Source organism: Dasypus novemcinctus, chromosome 5 (assembly GCF_030445035.2).
Source record: "Dasypus novemcinctus isolate mDasNov1 chromosome 5, mDasNov1.1.hap2, whole genome shotgun sequence".
In the NCBI taxonomy this organism is placed as follows: Eukaryota; Metazoa; Chordata; class Mammalia; order Cingulata; family Dasypodidae; genus Dasypus; species Dasypus novemcinctus.
In genome coordinates, this window is record NC_080677.1 from 42,352,889 (window position 1) to 42,375,075 (window position 22,187).

The 22,187-nt window shown below is 36.1% G+C and overlaps 1 protein-coding gene across 1 annotated transcript in view; it reads right to left on the reverse strand.

Annotated features, from left to right (window-relative positions):
* The window catches only part of AHR (aryl hydrocarbon receptor), a 57,764-nt gene extending 41,305 nt beyond the window's left edge, over positions 1-16,459 (reverse strand). The window contains exons 1-2 of the mRNA XM_004467946.5: positions 15,779-16,459; positions 4,386-4,573 (exon numbers count right to left, since the gene is read on the reverse strand). Of these exons, the coding sequence (XP_004468003.3) occupies positions 4,386-4,573; positions 15,779-15,843 (253 nt within the window). The 5' untranslated portion in view covers positions 15,844-16,459. The remainder of the gene's footprint in view (positions 1-4,385; positions 4,574-15,778) is intronic.
* Between the last annotated feature and the right edge of the window lie 5,728 nt (positions 16,460-22,187).

Below are 22,187 nucleotides of genomic sequence, written 5' to 3' on the forward strand. Positions count from 1 at the left end.
AATGACAAGTGGCCCAGAACCAAGATAATAAATGTAACAAGATGACACAGGAGAAAAGAGTATGGCTACAGAACTTAAAAGGCAGTAATGAAAGAATTGAAAAGGGTATAGTGGATACTACTTGACTCAAAAAAGCTGCATATAGCTTTGACATTTTAGTCCTTCAACACTTCTACACATTTCACTGTATGATCCAACCAATTAATCAGAGACTATGAACAGAATTTCTTACTTCTGTAATTCAATAAAACAAAAATTTTTAACAGCTATATATTTATAAATACGGAATAAAATAATTGATAGACCAATAATAGTAGTTGGCTATTAACAGAAAGATTTATCTGTAAATAGCAAAATATTGCTAACACCTTAAACCAAGCCCCAGAAACACATTTCTAAAGATAATCTAGAATATTAAACATGAATTTTATATTGTTTTCCAGATATAAGTTAGTGAAATTACTTCAATAAATATTTATTGAATGCCTACTATAGGGCAGGCATTGTTCTAGGTACTTGATATATAGCAGTAAATGAAATTTTTCTCAAGGCACTTTTATCTTAGTGAGAAAAATAGCAATATTTGGCACTAATAGCAAAAACAAAAAATAAAACATTTTATTATGAAGACTAAATTTTTTATAATGATCATTTCATCTGTAGCATGAACACAGTATAAAATGAAAAACAATTCTCTGAGCTTTATTATCCATAACATTCTACAGCTCAGGAGTTTCCAAGTTATGTTTAAGAATTCACACAAAATTCCACAATTATATATTCAGTTGAAATCAAAATTAATAACAAAACTGTTAATCTTCCTACTCACTTGAAAATTCTCATTAATGTTGTATTAAAAACATTTACGATAACAACAAAAAACAGGAACAAAACAAACATTTACTAGGTACTTTTATTAAAGGATTCTGTATCCTGGATTTATCAGTTTCTGAGTCTGTCTCCCTCACTAGACCTTGTGCTATCAGAGGGCAGAAACTTCTTTGTGTACCCTGAACCTGAAAAGGTTTAAAACGAAGCAAAATCTTAAAGTACAAAAGGTTTTATAAAATAATTTCAATTTAACAGTGTCAAAGAAACTACTTCTAGCTTTACTAAAGACTAAGTCCTGTTGATTTATATTTTTAAATGTTTTGATTAGTAAGAAATGGATACATACTGCTAATTTACATTGCACTTAAAAAACTTGATTTGCTTTTCGGACAGTCATAGAAGTATATACATGACTCCAAAGTTTAAGAAGATCCATCCAAATTAGATTATTTAAACTTGCAATGAATAGATGTATTTTCTTGGAAAAATATCCATTGTTACAGTAAAACTTGAGTTTCCTTTCTAACAAGATTGTATGATTACTCGTTTATATTGTTCTTTCCGCAGGAATTCACACACCCCCTGTTTGCATCCTGTTATTCACTTAGAGCTTCCTTCACTTCACTATACTGCTTCCCTAATAGTGGGAGAGTGGTTTTAACTGCACACAAAAACTCTAATCACTGTCAGCATGCTCCATGGCTCCTCTTTTGCATCTAGCAATTGTTTAGATCATAAGGGTTACCTTCAAAATTTGATTTTCTGTGTCCTCAAATTGTTGCACTGCCTTCCCAGACCACTGAATTATTTCCCAAAATACCAATTATGTTCCTGTACTGAACAACCTGAGAAAGCAAACGGTACACATACTCTACTAAAACCCAAGCAAAGACACCTACAGTCTTCCTAAAATTTTGTACATTTGGATTCATCCTGAAAGGCAAAGAAAACAATCTTCTTTAAATAATTCAGGGCCTAATCAAAACCAGGTTAAATTACTACAGTCATCTACTTGCTTGTTAGAAGACAGATTTCCAGGTTTTACAGAGAACCAACTAAATCAGCATATAGGAGTGTGCTCAGGTATATGTATTTTAACAAGCTTTCCATGTAGGTCTTATGCATGCTGAAGTTTATAAAACAGCAAGGTATTAAGGATCTAAAATTAAAGATAATATAATTGAGGAGGGGACAATGCAAACTGTCAAAAATATTGAACTAGAATAAAAAAGATATCAACTCATTAATGATAAACTGAGAAAAAAATGTTTTAACTAGTATAAACTCCATGATGAGCCTTGCTAAACTACGACATTGTTTATAAGGCAGACTGTACATTCTTTTACATGAAGTATTGAATAAGAAGATACATACATCTAATCATGAAAAAAAAATATTTATACATATGTAAGTATGTATTAAAAATTGCATTAAACATGCAGATAGTCCATGAATGTATGTACGTATGTCTTCTGTATATCTGCGTAGAAGGTAGTAATTATAGTTAGTACTCAAACAGCAATGCTGACTACTCTCCAAGCAGCTTCAGTTCTATTCCTCTACTTCTAAAGAGAGGACAACCTATACATTTTTTCCTACTTTTAAACATATATAGTTTGATTTCCCAGAACAGAGGAACAGGAAATAGAAAGGCAAAATGACTCAAGTCAATAAATATTTACCAGACTAAGAGAATAATGCTTCCCTGGCTTCTAGAATGTAAACTGTTCACAGGCAGAGACCTCATCTTATATGTCATGAAATCCACGACAACAGCATGTGAATACATATAAGGCTCCTGAGGATCAGGACAACATGCCATAAAGCCAAGAGTGAGCTTGGTTGCAATCTACAGCAGTGGTTCTCAAACTTCAATGAGCATCTAATCCTACCACCAGACTTTGTAATTCCATGGATATGGAGTGGGGGCCAATTACTGGTATTTCTAATAGGTTCTCAGGTGAAGTTATTGTTGTTTGTCTGGAATCACACTTTGAGAACCAGTGATCCAGTCCTCAGGGCTCTGCTATCTAAGGGTTCCCAGAAAAGACCAGTAATTGAGACATGGTCAGGAAAAACAGTATAGGGCCAAAAACTCTAGTTTCAGTTGCACATCTATCACAAAATGACTAATTGATACACACACACACACACACACACATACACACACCACTGAACTAGGCATAAGTCATCTCCAAGATGAAGGGTGTAGCATTGATGAAAACTGAAAATTCAAAGACTTTAAAAATAAACCAGAAAAAATGTAAGTGTCTACTATTAAACCTTTAAACACATAATCTTCCTTGAAATTACTATCCTCAAATCATTGTATACTGATTTAATATATGTAGAACATTAAACTATATACGTTTTGCCCCAAATGAACATAAAAGCAAGCAAACAAATAACAATGTTGGTCAGACTAAACATATCAAACCATCTAAATATAAACCTAAACAGAAAGAACTGTTTGTAAATTTCTAAACACAAATTACAAATTTAGGTAACTGTAAATGTGTTATCTATGTACTTGCTTGTGACTAGATCGGTAGAAACAGTATCATCTGAGAGTTTATTAGAAAGACAACATCTCTGGTCACACCTCAGCCTACAGAGTAAGAATCTGCATCTTAACAAGACCCTGTGTGATTTGTAAGCACCTTCAAGTTTGCAAAAAAAACAGATGACCAGCCACCAAGATTTTTATTATTCATTTCTTTACTATTGTTTGTAAAATAATCTGACATGTTTAAAAGACTGAGCATTTCCCTGAAAATACCTATTTCTGACCTATAAATAAAGAAGAACCAAGGAATTATTTTACATGAAAAACAATTTTCAAACAAAGACTTCCATAAAACATTTTATGATTCTGAAATACTATATAAATAAAAGATGACAAATATGTGTGCTCAAATCCTTAACTTTACAGCTGACTAAACTGAGGTACATAGATACTAAATGGTTTGAAGTCAATGCCACAAGAGAGGCTGAAACCCAGTTCTATTGATTCCTATACTGTAGTGCTCTTTCCAAGAAAAAAAAAATTATTTTCCTGGAGTAAACAGTCAATATAAAGGACTAGAAGTGTACATATTTTTGAGAGCCTAAATGAAATGACATACCTATAAAAATATGTGGAAGGAAATCAATAATATATCATAGTTGTTAACATATTTTTTCTTTCTCCCTCCCAACCTCCTTAATAAAGAGAGAAAGATACTTTACAATTTTGATATGCGAGGAAAAAGGAAACGTAATTCAGCATACTGAATTATAGGCAGATGAGCCTAATTTCCAAATACATAGTTTTCAAAAAAAAAAACAACACCACATTTAAGTGGCTGCAACTGTTCTGATGAATGAAACTAGAAAACTGATTTTAAGAACCATTACAAATTTGACTTTGCCACTCAAGTTTTACTACACAGTAACAAACATAAAACTTTTGTCCCATATACGGCTAATATTTGCCATTTTTAACACAGAAATAGCCATATTTGATATAAGTATTCTACAGATTATGGTAGAAAAATAAAATTCTTCTGTCTTACCGTCAAAGAAACTCTTGGCTCTTAGGTAACTGACACTGAGCCTAAGAACTGAAAGTTTGTCCAACTTATTAATAATATCTTGTGGAAAAGGCAGCAGACTAGCCAATCGGTCCAACTCTGTGTTAAGTCGGTCTCTATGTCGCTTGGAAGGGTTTGATTTAATTCCTTCAGCTGGGACTGGCTTTACTCTGAAAAGAAAACAAAAATCATAAAAATCCATTAAAATGCATAAAGCAAAAATTTCTATTGCATTAAAATATCACCTCAAATATTTCTCTAGTAAAACCAACATTTAAAATCATCTTCAAGTTTACTTTATAAAGATAAACCTTTCAAAATTTCCTTTTTTGTCTTCATTAAGAAAAAAAGAGGGGATAAAAGTTTTCATGTTTTAATGGAAAGCTTATGAACACGTCAAAAGAAACTGTTAACTACCTCTTATGAAAATGCTTACATATGCTTCATACTTTTGTGGTACATAGATTCTCAATTAACAAATTTTCTAGGATTCTTTTTTCCTTTAATATAGGTAAGTCATTGTTATGGGTAAAAATCTGCAATAAAATATGTGAGAATAATGCTTGCTTTGCTATCTTTGACAAGAAGCATTTCCGCTTCATTTATGTTGAGATAAATAGAAATAACTCTAAATAAAGGTTTATCTTCATCCTCCTCAGCCTCCTATATTTATTTACTTCCACCCCAGCAGTGATGAGTTCTCAAAATCCTTTTGGCTCCTAGGCCCTCCAGCCATGTAATGTGGCCCTCCAACATTAAAACAGGAATAAATTTGACTTTATTTATATTTGTTGATTGACAAATATTAGAGTTAGCTTTGATTGCTGACAAATTTTGCTCTTATGATTGGGCAGTAATTCTGCTTAATGATTAGATCCATACTTTGTATCTCACTTAGAAAGCTCAATGAAACCTCAGCATTTCGGATGGTTTATATCCACCCCAAAGAAAAGATACATACTAAGGAAAATATGAGTTCAGAAATGAGAAACTGGGTAATTTTATAAAAACACCCTAACCAGGACTCAATAGCAGAATTTCCTTATTTAAAGTAATTTTACAGGTCATCAGACACCCTGTTGAAATATAAAAGGGGAAGAAATTTGAAAGCCAAATAAAGTAATTGTTATACCATGGCTGCTTACCTTTACAACAGCTGGAAAAATAATTACCTAAAGTACTCTTACAAAACATTTTTGACCATTAAAATTAATTTATATTATTTTATAAAGAAGAAATTGTGGGAAGTGGACTTGGCCCAATGGATAGGGCATCCACCTACCACATGGGAGGTCCGTGGTTCAAACCCCAGGCCTCCTTGACCCGTGTGGAGCTGGCCCATGTGCAGCACTGATATGCGCAAGGAGTGCCCTGACACACAGGGGTGTCCCCCATGTAGGGGAGCCCCATGTACAAGGAGTGCACCCCGTAAGGAGAGCCGCCCAGGGTGAAAGAAAGTGCAGCCTGCCCAAGAATGGCGCCGCAAACACGCAGAGCTGACACAACAAGATGACCCAACAAAAAGAAATACAGATTCCCAGTGCTGCTGATAAGGACAGAAGCAGTCACAGAATACATGGCGATTGGACATAGCAGACAACGGGGGGCAGGGGGAGGAAGGGGAGAGAAATAAGTAAAAAAAAAAAAAAAAATCTTTAAAAAAAAAGAAGAAATTGCCTTAGGTATACTGCTGTTAATTCATTTCAGTGAAAACATTTGTAGATAATTTATGTTTTCAATGTTATATGTGGAGAAGAAATAATTTATGCAAAAATTTGATGAAGAGTATGGAATTTTAATAAGCTTTTTACTCTGTCCCTAACAATTATTTCTTCAGAACTTGTCTATTTCTAATTTTCTCTATTATAGTTCATGTTATTTACACGCACACACACAAACAAGGGTAATAAACTGATAAAGTGACATATATACAAAATAAAAGTCAATAGATGCTTTCTCCAAAATATTTATACAAATTATACTTAATAGAAATTGGTAACTGTTTCTCCAGTTATTTCCCTAATATTATGCAATAATCAAATTCAAGTTATATCTAACTACATAAACCAACTGAATTTCAACTTTTACCTATACTGCCTGTCATTCTCTCTGGTTAATTTAAAAATTGTTAACACAAATATTTATTTGCATCTATCATGTCCTGGACAGCCAAGTTAATGTTCTACTAAATATTTAAAAAACAGTATGGAAGTAAGTAGAGGGAACAAAGGCTTGAGAAAAGATTTTCCATAAAGGTGATATCTGAGATGGATCCTGAAAAATGAACAGGATTTCATGAAGAGAAGGAATGACTGGGGAATAGTGAAATGTGAGAAGCCCACCTGTCTGAAATGTGAAGCACAAGGTGAAAGAGGGAGGAGAAGGGCAAAATTCATTCTTTCAATAAATATTTACTAAACATCTACCATGTGCCTGGCACAGACATTTATTACATTAGTGAATATAACATAAAAAGTCTCTACTCCCACAGAGCTTACATTCCAGTTGGAGGATAAGGAAATAAGTAAATAAGCATAACTTCTCAGGTTGGTGAGTGATAAGAAAAATCAAGCAAGGCAAAGAACTGCAGAGTGGCAGGGATGCTGATTTTGATATGGGGGCTGGGGATGGTCTCTCTGATGAGATGTTTTGGCACAGACATGAATAAAATAAAGGTGTGAGCCATGTGGGTATCTGCAGGAAAAAATACTCAGGATAGAAGAAACAGCAATTTCCTTAAAGAAGTTTGTAAAAATGTGGACTTTGGAATCTGGAAGTTGTTCTCTAAGTTTTGAGCTGTGAATTTCCATGATCATTTTGTGTTTTACTAAGCTGACAGTGATGGAGAGGATGGAGTGAAGGCCAGATCACATTGAAGTTAGGATTCTACCCCCCAAGAATTTCTTTCTAAAATATAAATCTATGTTACTCTTCTGATTAAAATCTTTCAGTATCTTCCAATAGACCACATTCCTTAGACCAGCACACAAAACCCTTCATGATCTTTTTAGCTCTTATCTTCTCCTCTGGCTTAATTTCCTCCAGTCAAAGCCTTCCTTGTCCATGATACTCCAACCTAAGAAATTACTTAGAGTTATGAACACATACTATGGCTTTTTTATACATGTTACTCACCAGAACCTCCTTGTCCTACCCACTCCCTTTAAAGTCTTGCTCATAGATCACTTTTGTAAAGCCTTCCTGACCCACTTCCCAATGAATCAACTACTCCTCCCCTATACTACTTTCGTATCTCATACAGATGTCCTATTCAACCATCCCATTATGAAATTCTATGCAAATGACATTTTGCATAAGTTGAAAATGTATGTACAATTGGCCTGCACTCTTAATGGCTTTCCAGTAATGATTATACAACACTCGGGAGAAGGCAGTCACAAACATTGGCACAAAACAAGCTATAACACAGGGAGAGAGAACAGTAACAACATGGGAAAGAAGGCTTAAAGGTATTCCTGAATTTCTCTTCCTTCTCTTTGCAGAATTCACCTCTGCACTAGAAGAGACTGTTTCTTTCCATAATGCAAACTAACCACATCTCTTAATGCATTTTTTATGTACCTATGGAATAGTTAACATGCAATAAAACTTCCATAAGTCAAGTACATTATGTAACCTATACTGCTTATACCTATCTTTTTTTTTTTTTAACCATGTACCATTTACCATCTTTGTAAGCCCAGCACAATACTTTGCACAGAGTAGACTCTCAATTTGTTGATGAGGAGCATCCAGAAAAGAAATGATGAGAGCCTGACCAAAGGAAGAAATGGTAAGGATGGAAAGAAAGGATGGCTTGAAGCACAGCACTCTCATGACTACCAAACAACTTGGTTATGTAGCCAGGCTCAAATGTTCACTGAACTGAAATGACCTAATAACTGGTTATAGGAAATAAGGAAAAGGGAAATGTTGAATGAGAAGTAGCAAATGATTCTGAAGTTTATAGTTTAGGATAACTATATTTTCTGAAAGAAGGAGAAAAGTGGCTTAACAACAGGCATCAGTTATAACAACACTTAGGCAGAAGACCAAAGAGGCACACACAAAGATAACAAAGGAGGAATGATAAGGTAAGACAGGAAAAGAACTAGGGTGGGATATTTCAGCAGTCATAGGGCAAAGTCACCAGTATTAAATAAAGTCAGGGCTAACAAGTATCCACTGCACTTGACAATTCAAATCTAGCATGTGTTTCCACTAGATGTGAACTTTTAAAATGTCAAATTGTTGAAGCTAACTTAATAGATATGACTCATTTAACTGATTTTGTGAGAAATATTTAAAACTACTTTGTGAAAATTTCATACATATCCATACATATTGAAAATGCACAGAATGATAAAAATAGATAAGTCCACATCAATTAGACTTGATTTGGATTATTCTAGTGCTTTTATTTTTGTCTTATCTTTAATACACAGTATCTGTTAGATATACTGACATCCACCTATTTAAATAAATACATTTGAAATATAAATAAATATCCCTATAAGATTAGATTTGGGAGATCTGGAGTTCAAACATCTTCTGAAATAGAACATAAGATGTCCATCAGGCAAAGGAGCAATTTGTTTATTTTTTAAACCTTAACCTCAAAAGTCCTGTCTCAACCTGCAAATCAAAATTGTGAAATCAAGGCTCTAGGAGACTGCATGCCATGCTCTGTTTTAGAAGCCCTGCATGCTATAGGTACTGGTGGCAACATGCCCAAAAGTTTGTCCAATGCCAGTTTGAATGCAATCTTTAAAGTTGTTCTAACATCTCTCTCTGACATTCTGTTAGGCTCATCATATGTGCCCAGCATTTGAATCAAAGTTGAAGAAATTAACCCAGATAAATTAATGTGCCTGTAAATGTTTTTATTTTTATATATTTATTAAGAAACCTCAAAGGAGCATGGAAAGATATAATTTAAGTAATCCTATGAGATTAAAGTGACATTTTCTAAAAATATTACTATCACAGTACTTACTGAGTTTGCTCTATAGGCTTTTTACTATGGTGACTTTACTTACCAATGACACGATACATTTCCAGCCCCTGTACCTGGTATATTCCTCCAGGTACATGAAGTTCAACATATCTCAGATTTAACTCATTCATAGTTTCCAACTTTTAAACCCATTCCTTCTTTATTTGGGAGAATCGCACTGCTCCAGTGTACATCTTACTTCTCTCCGAATATGAATGATGAAGGTTTCAATTCTATAAATTATATGCTTAACATAATACTTGGAGATGTGATCTGTGGTGCAAATGAAGTAAAATTTCATTGTGAGGCTGAATAAAGCTGGAGATTTTACTTCCCTATTTGAGGCAAAACTGACCACAAAAACTTGAGAATTCTGGCTGGAAGTCACTATTAATGAGTCACAATTCTTCTGCCACTCCCCTGCTGATACTCTATAATTGTGGTAGTTTCTTCCTATTCCTTTCTTTTTGTTATACCTCAGGAGAGGTGATAAGACCCAAACAGCAGAGTTGCTAGCACAAGAAATTACAGTGAAAACCATGAAAATAAAATATGCCCTAGTCGTCACTGCTATTTAGAAAAATAATTCTGAAAAGATTAAGAATTTCCCAGTTTCTCCTTCTTTTATGCATGTACATTTTTTTTTAGTATTTCCCCTTAAAGTCACAAAGGGTTTATGTGCTCTACCAAAACTACTTAAACATTAACAGAAAAATTTTAAGCTGAGGTCAACTGTTAAATTAATAAATATTTCTCTAATACCTACTATGTACAAGGCACCAGGAAGCTCTGGTAGCTACAAAGACAAAAGATGATTCCATCTTTAAAGAGCTTATCTTTCCTACTAGGGGAGGTATTTCCTAAAACAAGGCAAAAATTAAGCACAATGAGCTGCTTCATAACGTAGATGCTAGAAATAAAATACTCAAGAGTTCAGGAAAGTAAAAACTCATTATAGGTTGGGTCATAAGGGAAGGTTTCATGGAGATGTGGCATCTACATCAGTTCTAGATAAGTAAGACACTTCTGTTTTCAAGATCACTCTCTGCAAACATACTCCTCTTCTAGAAAATCACCTAAAAACAAGTAAAACAAGAGACAGGAACACAAACTCTGTCTTCAATTAATCTTGGGGACTGTTAAACCCAGAAGAAAATAAATATGAAGATGGAAAGTAGATGGAAAAGAAATCAACAGTTTAGCACAGACAAGGTAAGGAAAATGTAATCACAGTGTATTACTTGGTGCACTAGTAAATAATATTTATGTAGTTAAAAAATATAATGAAACACAGAATGTGGATTTAATCCAAAATTGTGGTAAAATTATACTGAGAGGATGGAGCAAGGCAAAAAGGGAAAAGTGGTCTAAAATCCTTTACCACAATAAGCCATCAACACTTAATGCCTCCCGTGCAGAACTCAAAATAGCACTTTTTAAAAATTAGAAGACATAGCTGATAGTGACTAGTAAAAGAATTATACTGAGTGAGGTTGCCTGTTATTGTGCCCTCTTTTCCATGCTTTGACTTTTTTTATGTGCATTCATTAATAGGAATATATTATTAAAACAATGTCAATAAAAAAAGAAAAAAGCTAACTACAAAAACAACTGAAATACAGAAGACACAGCATATCAATATGTAAAGGACACTTCAACTAGAAAAATCTGCAAACACATACACTCTTATCAAACACACCTCTCCCAATATTGTATATCTGATTAGCTGCTCTGCATTTTACCGCTAAAACTGACATTTAATATTTTTTGCACAAAAATGCAAGGACATAGGCACTCATACAGGCCATGATTGGGAGTGTAAATTAGTAAATATTTTGTAGGACATTTTGAACATTATGTCTCAGAGTGTATTTTTGTGCTTAGCCTTAAAAATGTATACATATACACATACACACAATCTTCAATTAACTTAAATATATATATAACAGAATGGAGTACAATGAAGTCATTAAAAACAATATTTTAAAGGAGGATAGGAGCGTTAACAAATCAATAAGATAGGAGGAAAAGACTCTTAAGATGAGAGGGCATGAACATATAAGTATGGAGATAGCAAGTACAACTCTTGTATGGTAAATGGGAAATAATTTACTTCACAAGAGCATTAACTATCTGAGGAAATAGTGGACAATAAGGAAATTCCAAAGATATGGGTATACCACACCCATTACTAAAACTGGTTTCCCTGGGCAGTATTGTCAAGTTGGTAAGAATATAAGCTGTGGATTCCAAAGACCTGCGATTCAATATCCATTCTTGGCTTTTTCAGTTATGCACTGAGCAGTTTTGAACTCAAGCCCCTATCTATAAAATGGAAATATTACTTTCATAGTACTATTATAAAAATAAAATAATGTCTGTAAAGTACTGGGCATGATGCTTGTAACACAGTAATAAGTACTAATAAACTGTAGCTTTTGTTATGGTAAACCACTGCTAAAAATCAATTTTTAAAAACTGTGTAAGCAGAAAGGTAATATTGTTCAGTTTAGATTTGCATGGTATTTACTTCTTAGTAATTGTTTTAATCAAATATATCAATAAGCATGTACTATGTAAGCTATTCATCATGGAAGAAGCATATTTCAGCCATACGCATTGTTGAGAACATAATCACATACTGCCTCTTACAGTTTCCCAGGAGAACTGGTTGTTCTGTGATAATACAAGATAAAAATATTTAAAAAGATCTTGTGGTTCTGATTGACTTTATATCTTTAGCAGTCTTAACAGGTTTTACAATACTTTTGTGTTGCTAATTTTAGTTGTGATATTGGCAGCATAGATTGTGACTACCCTGCTTTATTAAGGAATCTGCCCAGCTCTACCAGTCAGGAGTCATCTTTTAGTTTAGACCCAGTGCTCTTTCAGTTTACACCTCACTGTCTCCTTGTTTTGTCGTTTATTTCTCTGAAGTGTTCCCTATAACTGAATAATAATTTCACATTTACTTCATTTCATAGTTCCAATGTGCAAGCGTCCAAAGCTACCATATAGAAGTTATCTAAAGTTAAGCTATTTGGAAGGAAAATGTAATAATCATATAACTGAAAAGGCCTATCCCTTTATTTTAGATTTTATTTTTAAAATGGCATCATACTGTATTTACATGAAAACTTTTCAACAAACCATGACAGAATTTTAGATTACTAAGTCAGAACTATTTACATAAAATGTATGACATTTAAATAGAACGGATAACAACTTAGTAAGAATGTCAAGAAAGACAAAGCTTTCATAAGTTAATAAACTTAAAGCTTCCATCAATTTGCATTTTAACAAAGGATTAGAATATTTCCAATTCTGATACTTCATGATGGCTGTCTTGGTACTCCTCGTCCTTAAGTGCAGGTGGCAGTGTAGATGTCATTTACTAAACAATTATTATTTGCCAACATTCAGGACTAACTTTCTAGAAATATGGTAATTTGAATACTGCTAAAACTTTTTATGTATTAATAAAACTTCAAAAATTCAGAAATATGTCCAAAGTTAATATCACTGTGGAAAAATAGATTCTATTTATATTCAATAGTGGACTTTTCAATTACCTTCATGAAACAAAATAAACATTAAACAAATAAACAAATACCTCTTTCCTCTCCAAAGACAATAAAAGAAGGACAGGATTTAAATTTTTTTAAAAAAAATTTGTTCTTTTTGTGAGCAGGGTTATTAAGAACTGGAACAATGTTTGAAGGAAAGTTACAGTAGAATCTAGTCCTAAAGTTATCTTTAAAAATTTGAACAAGAATCAGATGCTTCATTCAACTTTGCATCCACACCTTGAATTCCCTAATTTCCATTGCTCTAAAGAGAAAAGAAACATTTATTGAACATCTACAATGTACAAGATACATTGGCAGAATTAAATTGAACAAATTTACAACATACTTCCTACTAATAAAGATAATTTTTAAGGTTAGACCTGCCACTAGGGGGAGTTTATTTTGTTTAAGAGTTCAGGTTAAAACATTGTCATTTATCCTATCCCCAAATTTTATAGAATTGTATATTAAATAGTCATTTTCCAACAGTCTTATAATTATACTACAACATATTTTCTCTGCAAGTAAAATAAAATAGCTATTATTTAAGGAATCAAAGTTTATTTGATCAGATCTGGATAGTATTTTCAGGCAAACTAGATGGATTTTGCATGTGGGAATATTGGCACATTTTGGACACCATTAACTACAAATTAATAATTTAACGTAAAAATCATACTAAACTTAATATTAGGTTTAATGTACTCTTTCCTAAGATCAACATTCACTTTACCTCCAATATAAAGTTAACTTTCATCCACGTAAAAGTAATCTGTAAATCATTTCACTTGATCAATAAATGCTAGCACTAGGCTTTCCTTAACAGATGACATTTTTAGGCATTCATATGATTAGAAGTAATGGATGACAATCAGTCAAGATCTGATAACACCTATACTGAATAAATAAAATGAGGATGAAAGAGAAAAAATGCTTTTGTTATATTAATTTACAGGAAAGTATTAAATGAGGTATAAGGTATATTAAAAGTCTTAGGAAGTGTGTTAAACATTAAGACATAATAATAAAAGGTCCACATTATACAAATAAAAGGAAAAATAATGCACCAAAAGGGAAGATCTTTAATAAAATATTAACTATAAACCAAAAATACTGACTTCCATAATGGATACAAAATTAAGGCATTTAATAACAGTATAACAATAAACCATGTATGTAACACACTGTAAGACAATAATTGAAACTCTTAAAAATCCAACAGGGAATCTGTCAAATTTTCTGACCACATACATAAAACCCATCATACTCTATTACACAGTACCCTAAGTATGCTATTGCATTAGTAGATACATAGAACAGGCATTTTAGATAGCTCCCAATTGTAACAATCAAGTACAAAGTTAAATTAGACAAATCATTTTTTCTATAAGAAGTTATTTTACAAAATACACTATATTGTAACCCAATATAGCAGAAATGCCAAAATAGAATACTGCTGACTTGGCAATATTCCTGTCAGTAACACTGTAGGCAGGATGAGACGTTCTGATTTTAATGAGTCTATTTAGAGTCTAACCTTTATTAATGCCAGTTCATAAGTCTAAATCTGAGGCACTAAGATCATTGAAAATCTAAAAGGAAATTAAAACTCTAGAATGATGAAATCTTCCACCAATAACCAGTTTTAAATATAAGCCTTAAAATGTTATTTTTCTGGTTGACATTAGCGACTTAAGTTTTAAACAAAATACACACTTTTGATTTACTCTGAGTAGATATTTAACGCGCTTTTAAAATGGTTTATGGAAAAAAATTTAAAATATAGGTGATTTAAAGAAACTCAGATTATAATTAGGAATAAACACACGAACACAGAAAACTCAAAAAAGGTAACCTGTCTCAAACAAGGATTTTTTTTTAAACACTATTTTACGGTACTTGCTATCTCATACGGATCGCCCATCCAAGGTTGGAATGATTACACTAGAATTGACAAAACTTTGAAGTAGGGAAGAAAGGAAATTAGAGGAAGGTGCTAAGAATGAAAACCTCTCTCTCAAATACAGCTCCAAATCTTTTACTTTACAGACTCTAAAAGCACCTCACAGTGATGACAAAGCTTCCCAAAAAGGTGGCTGCTAAGACAAATCCCCGGCTGTATCTTGTCCACTGCACTCACTCACACCTGACACCAACCTTTACACTCTTTACCGAGAGAGGCACGTTGGACGGTACAGAATGACTGCCAAGTAAATGAAAGAGCGCAACAGAAAGCCAGTCGCTTCCGCCCCCAAAAAACAGCTTCAGAAGACACACTCAGCCTCTTTCAAGACGGCACGTGTTTAGCTCTTTAAACTTACTCGCCCTACCAGGCTCCGTTTTTCCCAAGAATGGGAATTACGACAGTCCTCTAGCCTAACCGAACGCGGATGTAAGAGGGAGGAATTATGACAGTCCTCTAGCCTAACCCATGAGGATTTTAAAGGTGGAAGGGGATTTCATGGCAGACTGACGCCGACTAATCCACCAGCAGCACACCCGGCAGGCCGGAGCTGTCAAAGCAACTGAGGACCACGGAGGAGAAGAGCTGCGCAGGGATGGGGTGGAGTGGGTTCGTGTGCGGTGGCGACAGAAGGGACACTTTTAAAAATGCAAGAGATGGAAATGAAAAAGAATCCCAGTCCTCGCTCTACCGCCCGCCCGCCACATCTCGATTCCACGGGCCGTGCTGGGAAGACACTAACGCCCCGGGACGCGGGGTTCTGGGGCGGGCGCCACCCCCCGGAGGCCGCCAGGACCCCGTCCGCGAGCCCGGCCCCCGCGCAGAGGCTGCCTCCCGCGACACTCACGTTTTCTGCACGGGCTTTCGACGCTTGCGACTGGCGTAGGTGATGTTGGCGCCGCTGCTGTTCATGGTGCCCGGCCCGCGGCGGCCGCTCCCCGGTCCCGGCACCCGCGGCGGCAGCGAAGGCGGCGGCGGGACGAGCGAGCAGCCGGCCCCGGAGTCCAACGCGACGCGCGCGCTCCACCTGCGTCCTCCCCGGACCGAATGGGGGCGCCGCGCCCCTCGCCTCTCGGTTCCCGCAGCCGTCCAGGCGCGGGACGCCCGGGCCCGCCGCGGCGGGGCGAGGGGCGTAGAGCCGCGCGGGAGGCGGCGCAGGTGCTGTCTGCCCCCGCGGAGGCTGAGGCGGGCCGGCACCGCCGCAGGTGAGGCGGCCCGGGCGGAGGAGGAGCCTGCGCCGGCTCTTCGGGGTTCTGGCCTGGGTCGTGCGCGGTGGCGCCGCGCCCCGTGACGGTGGCCGCGCACCCCTGGGCGAGACAGGCGCCGACGCGCCGCTCCCGGGGCTTCCCCGCTCTTCGGTCCTTCCCGCCCGCGGAACTCCGGCTCCGACCGCCAGTCCCCGGTGCCACCAGCTTCCGCTGGGCTAGGCGGCTGCCCCTGCTTCGGGCCCGCGGGCTTGGGCACGATGTCGCGAGCAGGGGTCGAGCGTAGCGTCCCCGCGCTGCTTCCCGCTGTGGCGCGCACCGGCTGAATAGCAGAACCGCCCGGGACCCCTCACGGACCCCGCCCCGCCCCTCGTAGCCCCGCCCTGTCTGGCTTGGCTCCGCCCTTTCAGTTCATTTCCCATGAGGGCCCCACCCTCCTCCTGAAACGTGATGACGTAGTACGTACCGGCGCCCTCCAGTTGCCATCACCGTGAGGTCAAGGGGAGGATTCCTCAGTGGCCCTATTTCCAGTCAGGAAAAGGGTGTGGCAACAGATTACTTGGAGCCAAACTCTTTGTTAAGAGACTATCTCAAATAGTGAGTTTGATTTCACCTGTTAGAGAGATGGTGACTCAGCTAACTTTTGGCTGAGAATTACAATGAGCTGGAAGAGAACCAATAGAACTATTTAAAATTTGCTACCTGGGAAGGCTTCGGGAGGTCACTTTTGAGTTGAAACTTAAGGCTAAGAATTTCTGAGAAAAAAAAAATTTTTTTAAACAATTCTTCTCCACACTTAGCAATATAATGTCTTTTTTTCCAGTCAGAATAATGGTTATTAACAATCAGATTTCAGTAAGGTTAGTGGGAATAAGGAAATAGGGAAGCTCTTAGGGCAGGAGGTGTTTGAGAATAAGTAGTATTCAAGCGTGACTGGCCACAGGTAGAGAGAAGAGGGACATGATGTTCAGAATTCAGGGATTAAATCATAAAAGCTTGATGAAGGGTCTAAACTTTATCTATAGGCAATGGAATCATATTAAAGATACCTAGCAGGAAAGTGACACTCTGGGTTGTAGAATTTGAGAGAGGTTCAATTATTTGCGTATAGAAAAGCCAGGACTCAGGAATGGTTTTGAGAAGGAAAAATGGTTTATTGACGGCCGGGTGGATTCGGGAGCTTTCTGTTTCGAACCCAATCCCTGAACAAGAATTTTGAGGTCCTTTTATACAGAGAGGAGGGGTCAAATTGTTCTTTGTTTCAGTGCTCAATAGGCTTGAATTAGCATATATCGTCCACATCCTAGGTAAGCTTTTAGCATGGACCTTATACATACTAGATAAGCTTTTTTAAAAAGCACATTTGGTTTGCATTTTCCTTGAATATTTAAAGTTTATAGAGTTTGCATTGCTAAACTGTATCCTGGGACTGGAGTCATTGCCATGGTCACGAAGGGCAGGACTGCAGCCTCTTACCTTCCCACACCCACAAGTCACAGACAGCTTAGGTTATCTACAAAGAGATGAAGAGCCTCCACCCATAGCCCACATCATTTTCCCCCTTATGCCGAACCTTAACTTGCTAAGCTTTGGCATAATTATCGTTGGAGCTATGAGGTGGGTGGCAATTTGTTGTTTTGATTGATTACTTACCAATTTCCAGTATAGCATCCAGGATCCTGTTTTTAGAAGTTTAGAAATTTTCATTCTGGACAGCAGAATCCTGGGATGGGGCCTGCAGTCGTCCTGGGGCCACCAGTGCTCATGCAGATTTCCAGTCAGGCTCCAGATCCATCTATTAATTTTGTTTTACCCTTAAAGAGTTTACACCTTTAATCTTAAAGGGGTGCTGAAGGGAGATGATCTCTTTTCCGTAACTGCTTTCTGCTGGTCATAGGCTGTAGTCATTACCTAACAGGGTGTAAAACTTTTATTTTAACTGGAGGAAGATGGATCTGGCATTCTGTACGAAGTTGGATGAAGTTTTCATATGGTTAATAAGATGTTCACTCTGAAAGAAACAAACTCAGTTAAAATTTTGGAATACCCATTTTTAAAAGAGGACATTGGATTATAGAGGTAGACAAGGTTAGGTGCTTATAAAGATGGCACCCCTTTTTAAAAGTTGATGGGAACAGTATATATATATATATATATTTTTTTCTCTAAGTTATTTTCAGAGAGAAATTGCGATAGATACTTAGCTTTGTTTTGAAGATGCATTTCAGCCTGTTTAATAATTGGCACTTGTGTTCTGTTAGATGCTCCTGGTGAACTGGCACCTTTTGGACAGTTGGTTTCATTCAGGATTAGTACACTAAGATGGAAATTTTCTTAGTTTTTAGCTGTGGGAGTGGATCAGAACTACAGAATAAAGTTTTTTTTACATTTCAATTTTAATTTTACAATTTCTGATAATTTCGACTGTTTAATAGGTGACCCATTATTAGCAAGCAAGCTTCATTTTTGCTACACAGTAGAGTACACTAGAATAGTAAGTTGGCTGAGCCTGGGCTAAGACCGTTGCCGTATTTTGTAGACATGTTTATTAATTATTTAGAAAATAAAGTTACCTGGAATTTAACATGTCTAATATACTTTTGTACCTGATCCAGAATAGAAAAGATAATGTTATAATTATTAGGCATATATGTAGTACAGGATAAAAGTACAGCACTTTAATATTAATTAATGTATTACTTAATGCATAAGAATTCTGAGTTGCGATTAACAGTTTTAAGTTTCAGGTTTGTAATACTTGACATGTTATCTCTCCATGGGAGCAGGCCATAATGCCAATTGTGTTCAAGTTTTACTTACAGTACCCTGGTATCATGGCTCCACTTAGCATGTTCTTCACACAGTGAGCAAGTCACAGCATCGTTGATCCTAGAAAGAGTTTCCAGTATTCTACCGGCCTGGTGCATAGTGCTCTCTGGCACTATGGAACAGTGCCAGTCTGGAGGCGCTATCCATTATACACTTGGCTGTACCAAGTCATCATTGGCTGCTGCAGGAGCTTGAAACTGCAACATAGTTTCCATAGACTTCAGGAGCAGAACCACAGATTGATATAGCAAACATTTCTAATTAAGGGGTTAGTGACCAGCCTAGCCAATAACTCACATGGAGAGGCAACCTGTAATATATTCAAGGCCTGGTTTGAATGCACAAAAGAGTTTGACAATGTTAAAGTTTATTCCTTGTTTTTATATATATTTTAAACAATTTAATGCAACACAGCATATATCAAATGACTGTTACTTATACAATTTTACCAAGAAGATAATAGTAGGTATTTTACTTTAGTAATAGAGGGAAAAAAACTATTTTTGTAAAAGATTTATTTATTTTTATTTATTTCTCTCTCCTCCCCCCACCCTGGTTGTCTGTTCTCTGTGTCTATTTGCTGCGTCGTCTTTTTGTCCACTTCTGTTGTTGTCAGCGGCATGGGAATCTGTGTTTCTTTTTCTTGTGTCATCTTGTTGTGTCAGCTCTCCGTATGGGTGGTGCCATTCTAAGGCAGGCTGCACTTTCTTTCAGGCTGGGCGGCTCTCTTTACAGGGCGCACTCCTTGAGCATGGGGCTCCCCTTTGCGGGAGACACCCCTGTGTGGCACGGCACTCCTTGCACGCATCAGCACTGTGCATGGGCCAGCTCCACACAGGTCAAGGAGGCCCGGGGTTTGAACCATGGACCTCCCATGTGGTAGATGGACACCCTAACCACTGGGCCAAATCCGCCACCCAAAACTATTTTTCATTGTTAAAATGAAAACAGAAGATTTCCGATGGAATCAAGATAACTTTTTATTATCATTTACTTAAATATGCACCTTGTGGTGGCCTTCAGACAGGTTTTATTATCACGAAGTTATTCTCTGCCACCAATACCAATCCAAGTTTTTAGTTAACAATGACTTCTAGAACTAGAACTATTTAAATGTTTTCAGTTTGGAAGATGTTTTACAAACTCTTTAAAATTGACTACAACCACACTGACTATTTACCTTATGTTTAAATAATCTTATTAAATTACGATTACTAACCAAAGAAATTTACTTTATTTATTTAAGAGAGCATATCTACAATTTTTCTTCTTTAGCTTAATTTTATTAATATGAAATTACAATTTTCATTACTCTAAAGATTTTGTACATGTAATGTTAATTTATTTAATGGGTATTTTATAAACTAAGGGAGATTATACCCAAACTAAATAAAATTGAAACCATTATAGTTTATGCAAGGAATGTTCTTTTATTTTCCTTACAGGAAGCTAGAAACATCTTTTCTTTGTGTAAGTTATCAAAATGAATAATTTTTAAAAGCATACTGACTATTACGTTTCAAAACACATTACACAATTACCTAATTTGTTTAGTCATAATCCAGGAAAGATCTCTCTCATAGTTTTTATGGACTTTACTTACTGAAATTTGTCAACAGAACTACTAACTACCCTTATTTTATGGCTGTCAAAAGGTTTAAACTGGGAAATTAAGGGCAAGCTAATTCTTAATTTCCCAGCTTAGTAGATAGGTTTAATTTGCCACACCTAGTCTTGCCTTCAAAGCTCTTGCAAAGAGGAGGCCCTTTCCCAATAGTTTTATAATCAGATTTTTATAAGACTTTTCTATCCTGCTTAGTCTAATTTGGGCTCTAAGAATATTTATTCACATATATAACTGCATATTTAATTTTTAACAATTTGAATAGAGCTCTTTTAAGAATTTTCATTCGTTAATTTGATCTTATCATCCTGATGTATGAAGACATACACTGAGCAAATAGGCAGACACAAATAATTAGACACAGAAACACAACTCATTGATGTTACTTATAATTTGCATTATTTTATATACTGTTTAGCTTTATTTGGGTTCCAGAAATATATATTACTTATATAACTGCATATTTAACCTCCACAATTTGAGCAAATAGGCAGACATGAATAGTTTGACACAAAAACATAACTTTAGTTACTTAAAACTTCCACTTTTTTTAATACAAAATAAGTGTGACTGCAAAACATTTCAAAGTCTCCTGAAACTTTTTTTTTTAATTTGCACTATGACTGTTCAGTTTTGCACAAGAATTTTGTTTCTTAACTAATGGCTTGTAACTAAAATGTTCCCAATGCTTTAGCACCATTTTCTTTTGTTTCAGAACTGTATATTTTACCTTGAATTTAGCAGAATTTTGGATAAGCAACAAGATTAATTCTATGTATATTTACTGAGGCCATTCGAAGCTTCAGAGAGACAGACTGGTTTCTCTCATGAATTGCCATTCTTAGGAACACTGACAGTTAAGGCAGGAGACTTTTTTTTTTCCCCAGTTCTTGGAGATAATAAAACTCCAGTGGTCATTTAAACCCAAGGGCTAAAGAATTCCACCAGGCAGCAATTTAGCTTACACCTGGATTCTTGAGAGAAAGCAGGGTTACTAATACCATTAGGACAGGAGACAGGGATGTCCCCAAGTTCGCCTTTCCCTGGACTATAGGGGCAGAAGCTGTTATGAAATAACCATAGGCAAAGGCAAGGGGTGAGGCTAGGCTTGAAGTAACCATAAACAAAGGTAAGGTTAGTTTAGGATTTACACTTACAAGCTAAATTTACCCAGTTACTTCAGTTATTATCTTTCCACTGTCTTATAATATAAATGCATCTATAAATGATCTTAATTCTTAGTTACAGTTTTTTATTAATTATTTTAACCTTAAGGTGAATTGGATACCTTTATTAATTAAGCTACAAGAATTTTATTAGTAACAATTCTGTGAAGCTCTGCCTTTTCTTAGTAATGGAACAAATTCTCATCTGCAAGTTGTGCATTTAATTCAACAGCAAGAGAGTATTGGCATTTAAAGATTCATTTTAAATTATGTTTTTACCTTTTTACCATGAATTCTTAGGTGCCAGCAACTGACAAAGCCAAATATAGATTTCAAAGTGGCATTTTATTCTTTTTTTTTTTCTTTTCTCTCTATAGTCTCACAACCCTGAAGTTCCCAGCCAGACCATTGAAAAGGCTATCAAGTGATTAG